The 16,480-nt window shown below is 46.4% G+C and overlaps 1 protein-coding gene across 1 annotated transcript in view; it reads right to left on the reverse strand.

Moving 5' to 3' along the window:
* The window catches only part of LOC127647470 (5-hydroxytryptamine receptor 3A-like), a 32,663-nt gene extending 16,918 nt beyond the window's left edge, over positions 1-15,745 (reverse strand). The window contains exons 1-7 of the mRNA XM_052131735.1: positions 15,684-15,745; positions 15,464-15,526; positions 15,080-15,237; positions 14,906-14,950; positions 13,425-13,531; positions 5,626-5,795; positions 5,348-5,478 (exon numbers count right to left, since the gene is read on the reverse strand). Coding sequence (XP_051987695.1) covers positions 5,348-5,478; positions 5,626-5,795; positions 13,425-13,531; positions 14,906-14,950; positions 15,080-15,237; positions 15,464-15,526; positions 15,684-15,699 — 690 coding nt within the window. The 5' untranslated portion in view covers positions 15,700-15,745. The remainder of the gene's footprint in view (positions 1-5,347; positions 5,479-5,625; positions 5,796-13,424; positions 13,532-14,905; positions 14,951-15,079; positions 15,238-15,463; positions 15,527-15,683) is intronic.
* Between the last annotated feature and the right edge of the window lie 735 nt (positions 15,746-16,480).

Raw genomic sequence — 16,480 nt, forward strand, 5'->3', positions numbered from 1 at the left:
GGAATGCAATATGAGCTTTCTCATTTAGGTGCAGCATGAGCATCCATGCATTGGTCACAGGCTCTTTCATGCTAAATTAAGTGTGGATTCCACCATTTCAAATGCAGTGTGAGGTCTCCCTTTCTGATCGCATTCTGGGCTTTCCCGTTCAAATGCAGGATGAGACTCCTTTTGGATGCAGTGTGGGCTCTCCTGTTTGAATGCAGTGGGAGCTTTCATGTTATTTACTCTGTGTGCTCATGCGTTCGAATCACAATGCAGGTTCTCCTGTTTGAATGCAGTATGAGCCTTCAAGGTATCAAGATTAAATCCTCCGATTGCAATAGGTCTGTGCGTCTATTCATAGCTCGTGCCCTCACTTTTGGAGTAGGCTTGAGCTCCTAACTTCGGGTGTCAAGTTGGCTCAGCCTTTTGGACAGCGTCATGACCCCCTTTTGGGGGGTCAGAGATCTCCCATCTCATTTGCGTTATTTGCAAGCTACCACATTATCATGCTTTATGGGCTCCATGTTGCAGGCACAGTGGTGAGGGTGCTCCAGCTAAGGTGACGCTGAAACCTTTCAGTCCAAATGCAACTGATGCTGGAGCTACTTCCTCAAGTCATTATTGTCAGTCATGCCTTAGGTTTAAAAGCTCATACTCTTCGGATTTGGAGCTATACAGATATTTTCATCCATTAAGAAGTCCCACACATTGGAGCTTGATTTTAGCCTCAATTGGCCAATTGTAAATATAAGCTGCTGACTGCCTCACTTTAGCGACAGTCCTTCCGGCATCCTTCTGTCTCCTTATCTCTATCCTCACTCTTTTAAGGGATCCTGCCCTATAAGGATTTTATCTTAATCCATTGAGTAGTCCCATTGGGGGTAAATTGGAGCATAACTTGAGCATCATCCTTGAGTCTCATCCTTGAACCCCTCCTTTGCAGACAGAAAGTCAAATACATTTACCCCTTTACCACTCAATGATTATATGGGCAAATTGAGAAGCTCAAGTTGATTCAAAATGCAGCCATTTCTATTTTTGAGAAAAGGCCAATGTGAATTGGCTAACAGAATTTTCATGCCCCTCCCCCGGACATACAGGTATAAAAGGAGGGAAGCGTGCATCTGTTCAGACAGGTTTTGAGCTGAGGAGCCGAGAGTAATGTCCAGGCCACTTCAGCGGCTTACTACAGTGTTGTGGCATGAGGGACACAATGCCACATTCCCTCCACCAGGGAACGGATTTTATGATAGTAACCGAGACGTTCCCTTTCTGTCAATCACTCGACATTGTGTCGATGTAGTGACACTAGGGTTCCCTATCTAAAAATGCCACAATACTGAACCATGTTACGTGGAGCACAATCAAGAGGGCTGTCTTCAAGGAGAGGACCTTTAGTTTGATGCCCTTGATTCTAGTGGCTCAAACGGGGCTCTCCGAAGGCCCGAGAGGACAATGGAGAGATCCCATGAGGGGAATAGGCATGGCCTAAGAGGATTCAGCCTCCGGAATCCTCTAAGGAACCTGATGATCAGGTCATGCTTCCCTAACGACTTACTGTACACTGCATCTTAGTGAGTCATAGGTCATGAGATATGAGTGGTGTGCAACGGCCTCCAAAGGAGGAGAAGGCGGGTGAGGTGCGACGAGAGCGAACGCCACCCTGGCGATTTATATATGCTACTGTCGCTGTGTTGTCTGAGCGAATCAACACATGCTTGCCGTGGATCAGCGGCAGAAATCTGGCAGTCTCATATGCATCAACCCGAGCGCCGCGACCGTCGCTGAGGATGTCATAGGCCCCAGGAGCCTCTGAAATTGTTTCAGTGGAACCTCTGTGCCCAGTCTGAACGTACTCAGGCAGTTCAGCACTGACTGAGCATGCTCGCTTTTGAGGCGAGATGTCATTGAGACTGAGTCTAACTCCATGCAGAGAAAAGAGATGCTCTGAACCAGGGAGAGCTTGCTCTTTTCCCAGTTGACCCGAATCCCTAAACGGCTGAGGTGTGTGAGCACCAGGTCCATGTGTGCACAGAGCAACTGTCGAGAGTGTGCTAAGATTAGCCAGTCATCGAGGTAGTTGAGTATGCGAGTATGTGAAGCGTAAGCCACGTGTCCAACCTCTGGGTGAGGGGCACTAAGGGGACAATCACGACAATCAGAAAAAAATCTCTCTGAACAGACGCACGCTTCCCTCCTTTTATACCCATATGTCTGGGGGAGGGGCATGCAAATTCTGTTCTCATTGGCCTTTTCTCAAAGATAGAGGTAAGAGAGGCCCCTAGTGTCACTACATCGACACAACATCGAGTGAGTGACAGAAGGGGAAGGACAGTTTTACAGGTCTTGTAAATGGTCATCTTTTCTTTAAAAAAATGTCACCATTGTTAAGCATATTTTAACTTCACTAGTTCATTTTAAATGGTCCTACAGTATAACAAATTATTTTCTAAACAGTATTTCAAATACCAAATAGTATTTCATGTAGTATTTCAATCACTAAAAGGGCATAAAAGATGCATAAATAATAACACTCAAAATAAAATAAAAAATCTGTTTAGAAATGTTTTAGATAGAAGACGTGCCACAGGACATGCCAACTTCTCAAAATGTTTTTGTCAACTGCCCTCGATAAACAAAAAGCAGAGATAATTTTATTGTACAGTATTGTGCAAAACATACAGCACTTAATGATTGTGAATGTTTTTCAAAAATCACCTAATTATTGTAGCATTATTCTATATCTTTATGTTGTTTTCTGAAATGAAAACCTTTCATTTACGGTGAGTGTGTCCATAATAATCTTTTTCTTTGCCTTCCCTGACCAATGAAATATAAGCTTTAGATCACGTGTCAGGGGCCACTGCAGTTATGAGAACCAGAGCAACTGGTGAGAACACAGAAAGCTGTTTTGTCCACACCATTGAATGCTGAAGTAACTGGAGGAAGAAATCCTGAAATAGTAGTGAGGATGTGTTTTATTTGCATTAAATGCCTTAAAACCTGAAGAAAAAATGTTTTCCCTCTTTTTCAAACCTTAAAAAAGTGTCCGGCCGGGATTTCTAAATTTGCGAAAATGCCCGGGTTTCGGCTTTAATTGCATTATGATGTGAATCTGGTCTAATGGCACTTTTCCACTGCACATTACGGTTTGACTCGACTCACTTTACTTTTCTGAGCTTGCATTTCCACTGCAGTTTAGTGCATAGGCTGATCGTCATAGTTACGCCACCTCTACTGCCGTTACATCATCTTAAACATGACACACACTGACCAAAACAATAACACGACCGCTAGCTGCTAGCTTCTAGCTCATTGTGCTGCATAAAGCAGTTGTTGCATTCGCTCTCGCTAAAGAGTGGACTGTCTGCACCTCGTTTATTGATCACGGCTTGGATTTGCACACAGCCATTTCTTTTTTCACAATTCGAAATCGCTGTTGCTAACTTTAAAACTAGCTGGTTGATGTCGCGTGTCGGAAGTCCAGTAAGCCTGGTAGTGACGATTCTCCATGACCAATCAGTGATCTGCAGGATTTTGACATCACATTTAGTATCGGTTCAGCTCGCTTGGAACCTCGACCAAGGTAGTACTAAAAAAAGTCAGTTACCAGGTACTATCCACAGTGGAGTCGAGTTGAGTCGAGTTGTACTGTGCAGTGGAAAAGCCCCATAACGCTTCATTGTGTGTGCGCATGCATATTTGCATTGCCGTAACTCCTCTTGGTAAGTACCGCCTTCTCGCACTCCAATTGGTCGATTATAAGAGGCTTGCAGCAACTACTGGCCAAATTGCCGCATGTCAATCTCTTCGCAAACGCGTGAAGCGCTGTTGTGTTCAGCATCAAACAGTTGCTTGACAGAAGTAGCAAATGACAGCTGAGTGGAAACAATGCCCAAATGTAAGTGCAAATTTACAGAAGATTTGCACAAAGAATTCCCATTCATGCTTTCGTCCAGGTCGAGATACGTGGGAAGCAGAATGTATGACATGTAAAGCTGGCACTTATGTGTCAGTTGCTAATAAAGGTACAAGTGATTTAGAAACACACTGTCACATGTTCCCTGTTGTCTTTTGTTTTAGTGCTTTTATGTTCAAGTTCTTGTTTAGTTCCTGTTAGGTTTTTGTAGTTTCATTTTTGATTGGTTTCCCCTGATTGTCTCTCATTCCCTGATTGTTTCACCAGGTGTTCCTTGTTTTCCCTTGTGTATTTAAGCCCTTGTTTTCCCCAGTTAAATTGTTAGTTCTTGCCTGTTTTGTTATGCTCTGTGCTAGGTTCCCGGTGTTTTGTTTTATAAAGCTGCGTATAGATCATCGTTCCTCACCTGCCTCGAGGCACACGCGCACACACACACACGCACGGCGATGCAAAAGAATGTTGGAATTTTTTATTTATATATATATATATATATAACTAAACTAACTAAACTAATGCATAACTAAACTAATGCATCCCCTAAAAAATTCTCTGATCTTACATGGATTGTCTTCATAATGAATTGCATATTGCTGCATTTTTGGCCTTTGTATTTAATCTGATGCGAGTTCTCTTATATCTGTAACATTGCCTTTGTATCACAAACAACTTCAAGGTTCTAAAGTGTCTATTTTGCTCAGTTAAAAATAAGATTAATATAATTAATGTAAATAACTCGTTTGCTTGTCTTGTTTGTTTTGCAAACTTTTCAAGTGGTTAGTTCTCACCTGGCAAAGGGCAGACCAGCTCAAATGTTTGTTGAGCCACCAACTGTAGCGGGGTAAAATTGTGCGTCGATTAGCGGCACCTATTGTAAAGGCTTGAATGTGTTAACGTCCAACATTTGTTTCGCTTTCTATGGTCAAGTGCCCATTCAACAGCACTTCACCTCTCATAATCATGCCACATTTAGTGTGCAAAGGCCTGTAGGATATTTAATTTTTTAACAAGTCTTTGTTCATATAGAACATACAAGTTATTTGAATGAACACCTGGACGCCTTAATACTAACTTTACCCTCTTTATCTCCTCACCAAATTTAGGGGCAGCACCTAGAGTTCTTACCAGATCCAGGTTATCTTATCAGCCCAATTTTACCACTAAATTGCCTGTTATCTTCTTTCCCAACATCTACCATACCTCAGTTATACCCAAGACACATTGCAGAAGAATGTAAGCAACTAGACATTTAGATTCACTTAAATATATTTATATTAAATATATAAACAAATTTGGAAACATTATCATTTATATTTCTATTCTTTGCCAATGTGGATCAACGTACCACTGGTATTACACCTACCACAGTTTGAGAACCACTGACCTAAGGTAATCCTGACATATAAAATAGAAGAAAGTATTTGAAATTGAATTTGATTTAATTACTGAGAGATAGGTGCGGTTTTCAAACAGTATATCGTTTGTTACTTGCACGCTCACTACCATCCACTCTCCTTCAGAACCTCCAATCAAAGATAAGTTATCTTTACCAGGAAGCTTGAGTGTAAGCCCACAACCTACATCAACACAAAAAAAAGAACATTGATCAGTTCAGCACATATTCAGATATAATTTCCATAACGTCTCTATAAATAATATATTTAGGATAAACATCTCTTGATAAGAACACATTATTAATTATTCATTCAAGAATATCTTCTTACCACTCTGGTTCCATCCATTAATGCCCACACTACACTCCCCAACCACAAAGGGGTAGTAAAAAAGGCTGATGTCACAGCTTACTCCCAAGGAAACGATAATTGCATGGTCCACATTTCCATTCTGAGTTACTTTTACATCACTAGTGTATGGCTTTTCAGTTTCATATATTCTGAATGCAGAAGAAGAGAGAATAAAACATATCACCCAAGCAAAGAAGCAATGACACAAGATCTGTAATACTTGGAGAGAGCTATCTGTTAGCATTCAAATGTTCTTGACTGGCACATTGGTTTTACTATAACCCTCATGAGCAAAGATGGCAGCAAATGAAAGAAAGAAAGCAAGCAAGCCAGACTTTCTTTGTTTACTTCCAGGGCTGCATGCATCAGGAGAGCAACTGCCATTAAGATGAATGGGAATACTATTAGGTTGATCTCTCCATGAATTACAGTTCCCCTTCTGTCGCTCTCTTACGTTGTGTCAGAGAACGACACTAGGGGTCTCTCTTGAGCGCCGATATTCACCTCTGTACTATGAAAAAAGGCCAATGAGAGTTGGCAGCCAGTATTTGCATGTCCCGCCCCCGGACATACGGGTATTTAAGCGGCGCAAATACGGGAGTTCATTCAGAAAATTTCTTCGGAGCCGATGGTCGTGTTTGCAGTTTGCTGCGTGACTACACACCGAGTTCCTGCTATCCTCTGCTGCATGCTGTTGGATTCTGCGGCGCACAACAGTGGCTTTCTCCTGGTTGCACGGCTGTGCACATCCTGCCCCTGAGCGCATCGACAGTTGCAGATAGAAAGATCTCTCACGCAGTCTTTCATTCATAAAAGAGTGATTTTATTTAAAAGAGTAATTTCCTCTAAAAGAGCAAAAACACAGCGGCGTTGAACGTCCTTTTCAGGACGTGTCTTTTTAAAGATGCCCTTCCGCCCCTGTGTTGTTTCTGGATCGCGGTAGAGTACTCTCCGCTTCCGACGGCCACAGGCGTTGTCTCGTGTGTCTGGGCAGCGATCACACCGAGGCTGCGTTTGTGGATGGTTCATGTTCTCATTGCGAGAACATGACCATGACAACGTTAGCGGTCACGGCTTGCTTACAACCGTAAGCAAGCCACTCCAGCCGCCCCAGCGTCGCTCCTTCTTCCCACGGGATTGAGGACGATGCGGCTGGCGATGGAGGTGATTTGGGGATGGCAGCGGGTGCAGCTCGCCGAGTACGCCCCTCGGACCACCCGCGCCCCAGCACGCTCGTTGACTCCGTCCCGCTCGAGGTGGCGGCGACTCGCCTCACAGCCAGTCTGCCTACCCTCTTGCGATGGAAGCAGATGAGTTCGCCGCGACATCGGAGGGCGTGGGCTCTGACGCTGAGGGCTCCTCTGGGCTGCCGCTCGGGCTTGCACGCCCAGCAGGAGGCCGACGCGCAGATGTCCGATATGCTTTCCGGGCAGCCAATAGCGTGGGCCTGGATTGGAACCCTCCATCCTCCCCGCAGCCATCACGGCTAGACGATTGGTTTTGGGCGTGAGCGCGCTCACAGCCTCGCCCCCAGTACCTTTCTTCCCGGAGGTGCATGATGAGCTGACGTCTTCGTGGAGAGCACCCTCTCCACTCGTCGTGCCACCTGCTCATCCGCCCTCGCCACCCTCGACGGCGAGCGCGCCACGGGTACACGGAGATCCCCAGGTGGATAGAGCTGTTGCGATCCATCTATGCCCGGAAGCACTACCACCTGGTGGGGCCGCCCTGTACTCCCTTCCCGGTCCTGTAGAGCAACATCCTCGCTCACCGCGAAGGCCTACAGCGCTACCGGACGCGCCGCTTCCGCCCTGCATGCCATGGCTCTCCTGCAGGTCCACCAAGCCAAGGCACTCCGCAACATGCACGGGGTGGCCCTGATCCCGACACGCTGCAGGAACTGCGCTCAGCGACCGACCTCGCCCTGAGAGCGACGAAGGTCACAGCGCAGGCACTCGGGCAGGCGATGGCCACTCTGGTGGTCCAGGAACGTCAGCAATGGCTGGACTTGGTTGAGATGCGTGAAGCCGACAAGACTCGCTTCCTCAACGCCCCTGTCTCCCAGTTCGGCCTCTTCGGCGACACCGTGGAGGACTTTGCCCAGCAGTTCTCCCTGGTGAAGAAGCAGATGGAGGCCATTTCTCACATCATGCCACGCCGCAAGCCTGCCGCCATGGCCCAGGCCCCATCTGCTCGCGGAGGGCGTCCTCCTGCGGCCAGAAGACCTTCTGCTCCGCCCCAACCTGGGCCCAGCTCTCAGCCCCAGCGTCGAGCAAACCGCAGGAAGCGCACGCCCCCTGCCTCACGGACCCCGTCGAGGACCCGGAAGGCTCCCAAACGTCCCTGAGACAGCGGACCCAGAGGACGAGAAGTTAGCTCCGGAGATGGTGAGACCGCTCCGTCCCCCGGTGGAGGGCCGGGAGGAGAATCTTGTGTTTTTTCATTTGCGCACCCTGACGGGCTACGGTACCAAATTCTCAATAAAAGAGCTATTTCCTTTACCTCTGGGTCACATGGCCCGCAAATGCCGTTCTCACGGCACTTGTGTTTCAGGCCTCAACAGTCCCGGCGCCCAGGATGCGGTGCTCCGCCCTCAGCCCCACGACTGTTCCCCGGCCGGCCGTTTCAGACGAGTCCAGAGGACACCGACATCAGACCTCCTCCTCTGTCACGAACCCGCCCCTGCCGGGTGCGCGGAACAAGGTAAGTGCTTTGAGCTTTTCTCAGCACCAGAGCCTCGGGACGCCACAGAGCCTCCCGACGCTGCGTTACCTGTTCCGCACCGCTGCGAAGCCCCGCCGGGTACGTCCAAAATACTTGTCCCCTTGGTGCCCCTAGCACAGAGCGCAGAGGCATGGCTTTCTCTGCCCAGCTCGTCACGCTGGCTGCACCGGACCATTCGACTCGGTTACGCAATTCAGTTTGCCAGGTCTCCGCCCCCTTCCTGGGCGTTCGTTCCTCCGCAGTGCACGGCGAACATGCCCTCTCCCTGCGCGAGGAAATCGCCTCCCTTCTAATCAAGGACGCGATAGAGCCTGTCCCTCCAACCGAAACGAAGAAGGGTTTCTACAGCCCTTACTTCGTTGTACCCAAGAAAGGCGGTGGCATACGACCGATCTTGGACCTGCGAGTTTTCAATCGGACCCTGTCCAAACTCCCGTTCAAAATGCTCACCCAGAAACAAATTCTATCTGGCGTTCGGCATCTAGATTGGTTCGCAGCGGTAGACCTGAAGGACGCGTACTTTCACGTCTCAATTCGCCCTCGACACCGACCCTTTCTACGGTTCGCATTCGACGGCCAGGCGTATCAGTACAAGGTCCTCCCCTTCGGCCTGTCTCTGTCCCCTCGCGTCTTCACGAAGGTCGCAGAGGCGGCTCTTGCCCCGCTACGAGGAGCGGGCATACGCATACTCAATTACCTCGACGATTGGCTTATTCTGGCCCCTCGCAGGAATTACTATGCGCACACAGAGACCAGGTGCTCGAGCACCTCCGCCGCTTGGGGCTTCAGGTCAACTGGGAGAAGAGCAAGCTCACCCCAGTCCAGAGCATCTCTTTTCTCGGTTTGGAGTTAGACTCAGTGTCAATGACAGCACGTCTCTCCAACGAACGTGCTCAGTCAGTGCTGGAATGCCTCGCTTCCTTCAAGCCAGGCACCGTGGTCCCGTTGAAGCGTTTCCAACAGCTCCTGGGGCATATGGCATCCTCCGCGGCGGTCGCGCCACTAGGGTTGATGCATATGAGACCACTTCAGCATTGGCTCCAGACTCGAGTCCCGAGACGAGCATGGCGCCACGGCACGCACGGCGTGGAAATTACCACTGCCTGCCTCCAAACCTTCAAACCCTGGACAGACCTCTGCTTTCTTCGGGCAGGGGTACCCTTGCAGCAGGTGTCCCGTCGCGTTCTGGTTACAACCGACGCCTCCAAATTGGGTTGGGCGCCGTGTGCAACGGCGCGCAGCCGCAGGCCGGTGGAACCAAGGCCGCTGCGCTGGCACATCAACTGCCTAGAGCTGCTGGCCGTTCGTCTTGCCCTGAAGAAATTTCTTCCGATGATTCGTGGCAAACATGTCCTGGTCAGGACAGACAGCACCACGGTGGTGGATTACATAAACCGCCAAGGCGGAGTACGCTCCCCCCACATGTCACAGCTCGCCCGTCGTCTCCTCCTTTGGAGTCAGCAGCGACTGGAGTCGCTGCGCGCCACTCACATCCCCGGCAACCTCAATGTGATAGCGGACGCGCTGTCAAGACAAACCTTGCCTGGCGGAGAGTGGAGGCTCCACCCCCAATCGGTCCAGCTGATTTGGGACAGGTTCGGCAAGGCCCAGGTAGACCTGTTTGCCTCCCAGGAAACCTCCCACTGTCCGCTCTGGTATGCCCTCACAGAGGCTCCCCTGGGGACAGATGCTCTGGCACACAGCTGGCCCGTGTGGCTGCACAAGTACGCTTTTCCCCAGTGAGCCTTCTTGCACAGGTGCTATGCAAGGTCAGGGAGGACAAGGAGCAAGTCACTCTGGTGGCCCCCTACTGGCCCAACCGGACGTGGTTTTCGGATCTCACGCTCCTTATGACAGCCCCTCCCTGGCGAATTCCCCTGAGGAAGGACCTTCTTTCTCAGGGACGGGGCACGCTCTGGCACCCGCGCCCAGACCTCTGGAAACTCCACGTCTGGTCCCTGGACGGGACGCGGAGGGTCTAGCCGGCCTACCTTTAGCCGTCATAGACACTATTAACCAAGCCAGAGCCCCTTCGACCAGGCATCTTTACGCCCTGAAGTGGCGTCTGTTCGCGAACTGGTGTTCTTCCCGAGCCGAAGACCCGCAGAAGTGCGCAGTTAGGTCAGTGCTCGTGTTTCTTCAGGAGAGGCTGGAGAGGAGGCTGTCCCCCTCCACCCTCAAGGTGTATGTTGCTGCTATCGCGGCCCACCATGACACGGTAGACGGCAAGTCTCTTGGCAAGCACGACTTAATCGTCAGGTTCCTAAAAGGTGCCCGGAGGATGATTCCCTCCCGGCCTAACCTATTTCCCTCCTGGGATCTCTCGGTCGTCCTGATGGGACTCCGGAGACCCCCTTCGAGCCGCTTGACTCAGTTGGACTCAGGGCCCTCTCTCTCAAGACGGCCCTGCTGATCGCGCTCGCCTCCATCAAGAGGGTCGGGGACCTGCATGCGTTCTCTGTTAGCGACGCCTGCCTGGAGTTCGGTCCGGCAGACACTTTCGTGATCCTAAGACCGCTGACCGGGCTACGTGCCCAAGGTTCCTACCACACCCTTCAGGGATCAAGTGGTGAACCTGCAAGCGCTGCCCGGGAGGAGGCAGACCCAGCCCTCTCACTGCTGTGTCCGGTGCGTGCCTTACGTATTTACCTGGACCGCACACAGAGCACCAGACGCTCTGAGCAGCTCTTCGTCTGCTTTGGGGGACAGCAGAAAGGGAACGCTGTCTCCAAGCAGAGACTCGCCCACTGGGTTGTCGATGCCATTTCCTGGCTTATCACACCCAGGCCGTGCCCCCCCTTTGCGGGTCCGAGCCCACTCCACCAGGAGTGTGGCGTCCTCATGGGCACTGGCTAGGGGCACTGCCCTAGCAGACATTTGTAGAGCTGCGGGCTGGGCAACACCTAACACTTTTGCGAGATTCTACAATCTCTGAGTTGAGTCAGTTTCGGTCCCGTGTTCTCTCAGGTACCGAGCCCGTGAGAACTCGGTGACACGCCGACGATCTGACCGGGTGGATCGCTTGCACCCAGCGCCCTTCCCCTAACCAGGGGAAACAGTGCGCCTTCTTCCCAGGAGATCCCAGGCTTGGGACACTGGTTGGCTCCTCCCCTAGCCCTTGCGGGTCGCAGTTCTCGTGGAGGGACTCGCCGACCCAAACCACTGCTGGTACCGCTAGCTACCCTGTACTGGTATAGGGGCCCCACAGGTAAGGCCTCCTGCTCGGACTCCCCCTGTGTGTAAAACCACGGTTCTGTCCCCTCACGTGAGTTGACGCCGTGTTTCCCTTAGGCAGTCACAGCTACCTCAGGTGCCGTGCTGTATGCTCCCCCCTCTTTGAGGCTGGTGCTACCACCGCACTACTGTTCCGCATAAGGCCTAGGTATAGGCCATGCGATGTATGTGCCACTCAAATTTGCCTCCCCTCCGGGTAGGTGTGGCCTTCGCAGGGTCTTCCTCGCCCTACCAAGGGCTAAGACCCCCTTCCCTCAATGCGTGTAAGGGCCCCGGCCGTAGTTGCTCTATGCGAGAAACATAGAGAGAAAAGAGGCCCAGCCAGGCTGGCCCGTTCCCGTGTTGGCGGCCGTCACCTTGTTCCCCCCTCCGGGGTAACGATAAGGAATCCTGATGGCTTAAATGGGGCATTGGGGAAGGGTACGTGCGGCCTGATACAGTTGGTCGTTCTGCACGTAGGAATACCTGCTCGCTGCTGTATCAGCGGATCACGTACACGGCTCAGCGCATGGCGCTTTTTATGTGGACCCCTAGTGTCGTTCTCTGACACAACGTAAGAGAGCGACAGAAGGGGAACGTCTAGGTTACGTATGTAACCTCAGTTCCCCGATGGAGGGAACGAGACGTTGTGTCCCCCTTGCCACGTCGCTGAGCCGAGCCCCTGTTGTGGCCGGACCATTTCCGGCTCCTCAGAAAAATCAGAAATGAACTCCCGTATTTGCGCCGCTTAAATACCCGTATGTCCGGGGGCGGGACATGCAAATACTGGCTGCCAACTCTCATTGGCCTTTTTTCATAGTACAGAGGTGAATATCGGCGCTCAAGAGAGACCCCTAGTGTCGTTCTCTGACACAACGTCTCGTTCCCTCCATCGGGGAACTGAGGTTACATACGTAACCTAGACGTTCTCCTTGGTTTCAGTTGTCTCTTATCTCTGGTCTTGTCTATTTTATTGCAATTTTAAGTGTTGTATTCACATCACTGTCTAGTATTTTTTTTAAATATAGTTAAGTTTGCCTTTCTTTCTTTTTTTTCTTTCTTTTTTTTTTACAGCCAGTCAGGTTTGTTATGGACATAAACTCAAGAGTTTTTATAGCTAGAACTAGTAAATTCAGCCAATTCAGGAAATATTGTCAACAACAATATAAGGGAATCAATCATTCAAATGTATTCAGTGCTGGGCAACTGAAAAAAATAAAATAAAAACAGGATAGAGAAAAACTGTTCTAGAATGTTCTGTGCTGCTTTCTCCAATAGGACACATTAGTTTCAAATATTTAGATTTTACTAATAAAATGTTTTTCATATTTTAGTGCATTCAAAACACAAATATATTTACATTTGGCTTTTAATTGGGTCAGTTACTCAAATGCATATACCTTAAAAAAAAACAGGTTGAAAATGTGTATTACATTTCAACATGTTTTACCATTTTCCACATTAAAGTGTAATCGTTTCACTTTATAACTGAGATGTCAAAGGTTAAGCACTTCAGAGTAGATGCTATATTTAAATTACTTAAAATCTAGACTGTTAAGGACTGAACTTCACTGAGTATGTTGTACTGTTGTGAACCTCAATAGGTTGACAAAACATTTATCTGTCATTCCACAAATGTTTAGTAAAACAAATAAATAAATAAATAGAAAACATAGGTTATTAAAAACCTAGATATGCCTGAGGACCTTAAGACAATACAACATATAAAACAGGCTGTGTTTTATCTAGAATTAAGTTAAATGTGGTGTCAACTCTTATATAAGTGCTATGAACTGAAAAATCCAAGTCACAAAAATCTGAGAAAATGTAGTTCAACTCACGCATTCTCAAAAACTATCCCAGGAGTCCAGATTTTATCAACCGGCAACAAAATTGCAGAAATGTTATTTATTGTTTTATTCCACCCAAGCTCAGGATCCCTCCAACGCTACAAAGAAGAAAATACACTTTCATTGATACTACAAAATCCTTTTATTTCTTTCAGTATTTTTACAGAGGTAGGCCTAATATTAAGGAATTATTCCATTTGAAACCAGAGCAGACATTTGTCAGAGGATGAATGTCTTTCGCTAACAAAGTTTGAGTATCCTTATGTGATATCCTAGTACAAGGGTCGACAACATTTCTGACATGGAGTGCCATTTTTTTATTTCCTGGTCAATGGCTGTGCCGACAACCCTATTCTCTTTTACATTTTTCTAATTTCATCATTTACTTTTTCATTACAAATTCTATTAAACAGTTTGAGTGAAAAAAGTGTGCAAAGCCAATGATTATCATATAATCATGATCCTGCATGTGAATTTTCACAGAGCATCTGAAGTGCTTTCATGAAAGAAAAACTGTAATTTTGTACAAAATGAGTTAACTCAGTTAATGTCACACATTTGCTTATTTGATGACTGATCACGAAATTGTGTGGAATCTTAAATATTTCTTATATTATGTCACTGAAATCATGTAATCACTAGCACACAAGCAACAGCGAGAGGGGAGCAGGCTATTTTATTTATATTACGTTTTTCATCTTGATGTAATCCTTCCTCACGATCACGCAGCATGTTTTCATCAGATGAATGGGAGGCTAAACACTATTAAAGTGTGATGAGACTCTTGCTGCACATGCAAGATATTCACGCATCACAAGCCGTTCAACTATTTAGCCCTGTTCAGTTAATCGCACCTGCAAAATCCTAAAACTTTATTTCCAGGTATAATTAATATTTTGAATAGATTCCCTCAATGTGTATATGTTTCCTCTGTTAACCGTTTAATGTAATTTTGAGTTTGACTGTTTTAAGGAGGGTGTACCTGTATGCTGGGTTGGAAAACACAAAGATTATTATTTGTGTTTTCCTTAGTATATCATGTGTTGTTCTGAAAGCAAAAGAAACAAATGAAACACGGAATGTAGTCTGTCATCTGCGCAGTCTGACCGAAGCAAAGTGGGCGATTACCAGAAAATGAAGCGCTGCCGGCTCGTGATGCGTGATTGGCTTGCACGCGCTGCACGAGTCCATTGGATATACTGCAGTCTCGTCACATTTGAACTTTTTGTTCAGCCTCCCATGCATCTTATGAAAACACGCTACGTGATCATGAGGAAGGATTACATCAAGATGTAGATTGGAATGCAGGTGAGGAATTTATATAAATAAAATAATCTATACCTCTCTAGCTGTTGCTAGCGTAACAGTGATAACCCCTCCGTGTGCCAATGCTGGCACTCATGTCCTAGCATTTAAATAACTTTTGAAAATGTACATCCCTTTAAGGGGAAGTTAAACTGTTATCTACTCACCAAGTTTAACTTGATAAGGTTGTTCATTTGCATGTCCTTTGTATCCTAAAAGATTTTATTTTTTTATGCAACAGAAATTTAGAAGGGTATATGGTCAATGATGTATATATATATAATATATTATATTAGTGGTTTTTTAAACAATAATGGGGGAAAAAAGGCTCTGATACTTACAAAAGACAGCATCTCATACTGTATTGAAGTGATGGTAACAGAGACGTCACAGTTATCACCCTGCGGTGCATTCTTCAGTTTCTTAGCAATTATAGAATTTGCTAGACACCGACTATTACATGAAATTGTTTGATTTCCACTTGTCATCACTACAAGACCTAATAAAAATGGAACAACATTACTTTTTATTAAAATATCAATTAGTAGTGGTATTTTGTTATATTGTGTATTTATTTAACCATGTTTAGATGAACCTAACACCACAATCACAGCTAAACAAATCATTTGATGATTAGTTTTGCTTATAATTCATTTGAATTAATCTTTATTTTAAGAAATATTAGTTAAAAAAAAGTTCTCAAACTAAAAATGTGAAATAGTTACCAATCATAGATGAAAAGATGAGGAGAAACAATGAGATTTTGCTTTTAAGAACCATTTTAGACTCTAAAATGGAATAAAAAAAATTATAATATATATATATATATATATACATATACACGCACACACAAATAAGCAAGTCAACTGTCTTACAGTAAATGCACATGTATACTTATATTCAAACACACAGCAGTAAAGCATTTTAGAAGTGGTCTAACTTTACCATTGCTAGCAGACATGAAGAAAAGTGTCAAACTCCCCAAAAACTTCACGAACTTCAGCTGTGGCTTTTCGTAGTTTAGAAGAGAACAAGCTTAAGTTGGCTTTTTAAAGGGTAACAGCTCTTTAAATACTACGTCAATGTAATTATGTAATACAAATAAAATAGCCCCAGTTCATGTTAAATTTGATCTTATTTTTTTTTTTTTTTGTGTACACTAAGTCTTAAAATTTGTTTTAAGGCTTTGCGCATTGTCAACAGCCCCTAGGGTCTTTAATTAGCCTCACAGCCTAAGAAAACACCATTCTAAACAGATTTCTAAAGAACACTGAGAACCATCTATTTATATTTGTATTCATTTGTGTCACGGAGTGTTTAGTCCTGTGTGATACTAATAAAAAGCAAACAACAGTGCACTTAGTCTTATGATAATTGGATAAAGGACAAATAGTTAGTCACCTCCAGGGTGATTAACTAGACTCATGGATGGCTGTTTGTTAAATTTGCACACAAAAGGCTGGTAAATTGATAATATCTTTTAAACTTTTTATCTATGCACAATTATGCACAACACTTTCTGGAGACAAAAAAAGTCAAAATTCATACATTATACTCCTTTAGTAACAGGGATGAAACTAAAGGAACCACATATTTTTTACATATTGTCATTGAATGCAAATAAAAACTTGAAGAGAGAGAAAAAAGTAAGCTGCGTCATGAAGGTTTCCGCCTTCTTGGTCACATGACTCCACCCTTTTTTTTTTTATAATTTGGGACACGTGCAAAGGATTATGGGTGAC

Source organism: Xyrauchen texanus, chromosome 8 (assembly GCF_025860055.1).
Source record: "Xyrauchen texanus isolate HMW12.3.18 chromosome 8, RBS_HiC_50CHRs, whole genome shotgun sequence".
Taxonomy (NCBI): Eukaryota; Metazoa; Chordata; class Actinopteri; order Cypriniformes; family Catostomidae; genus Xyrauchen; species Xyrauchen texanus.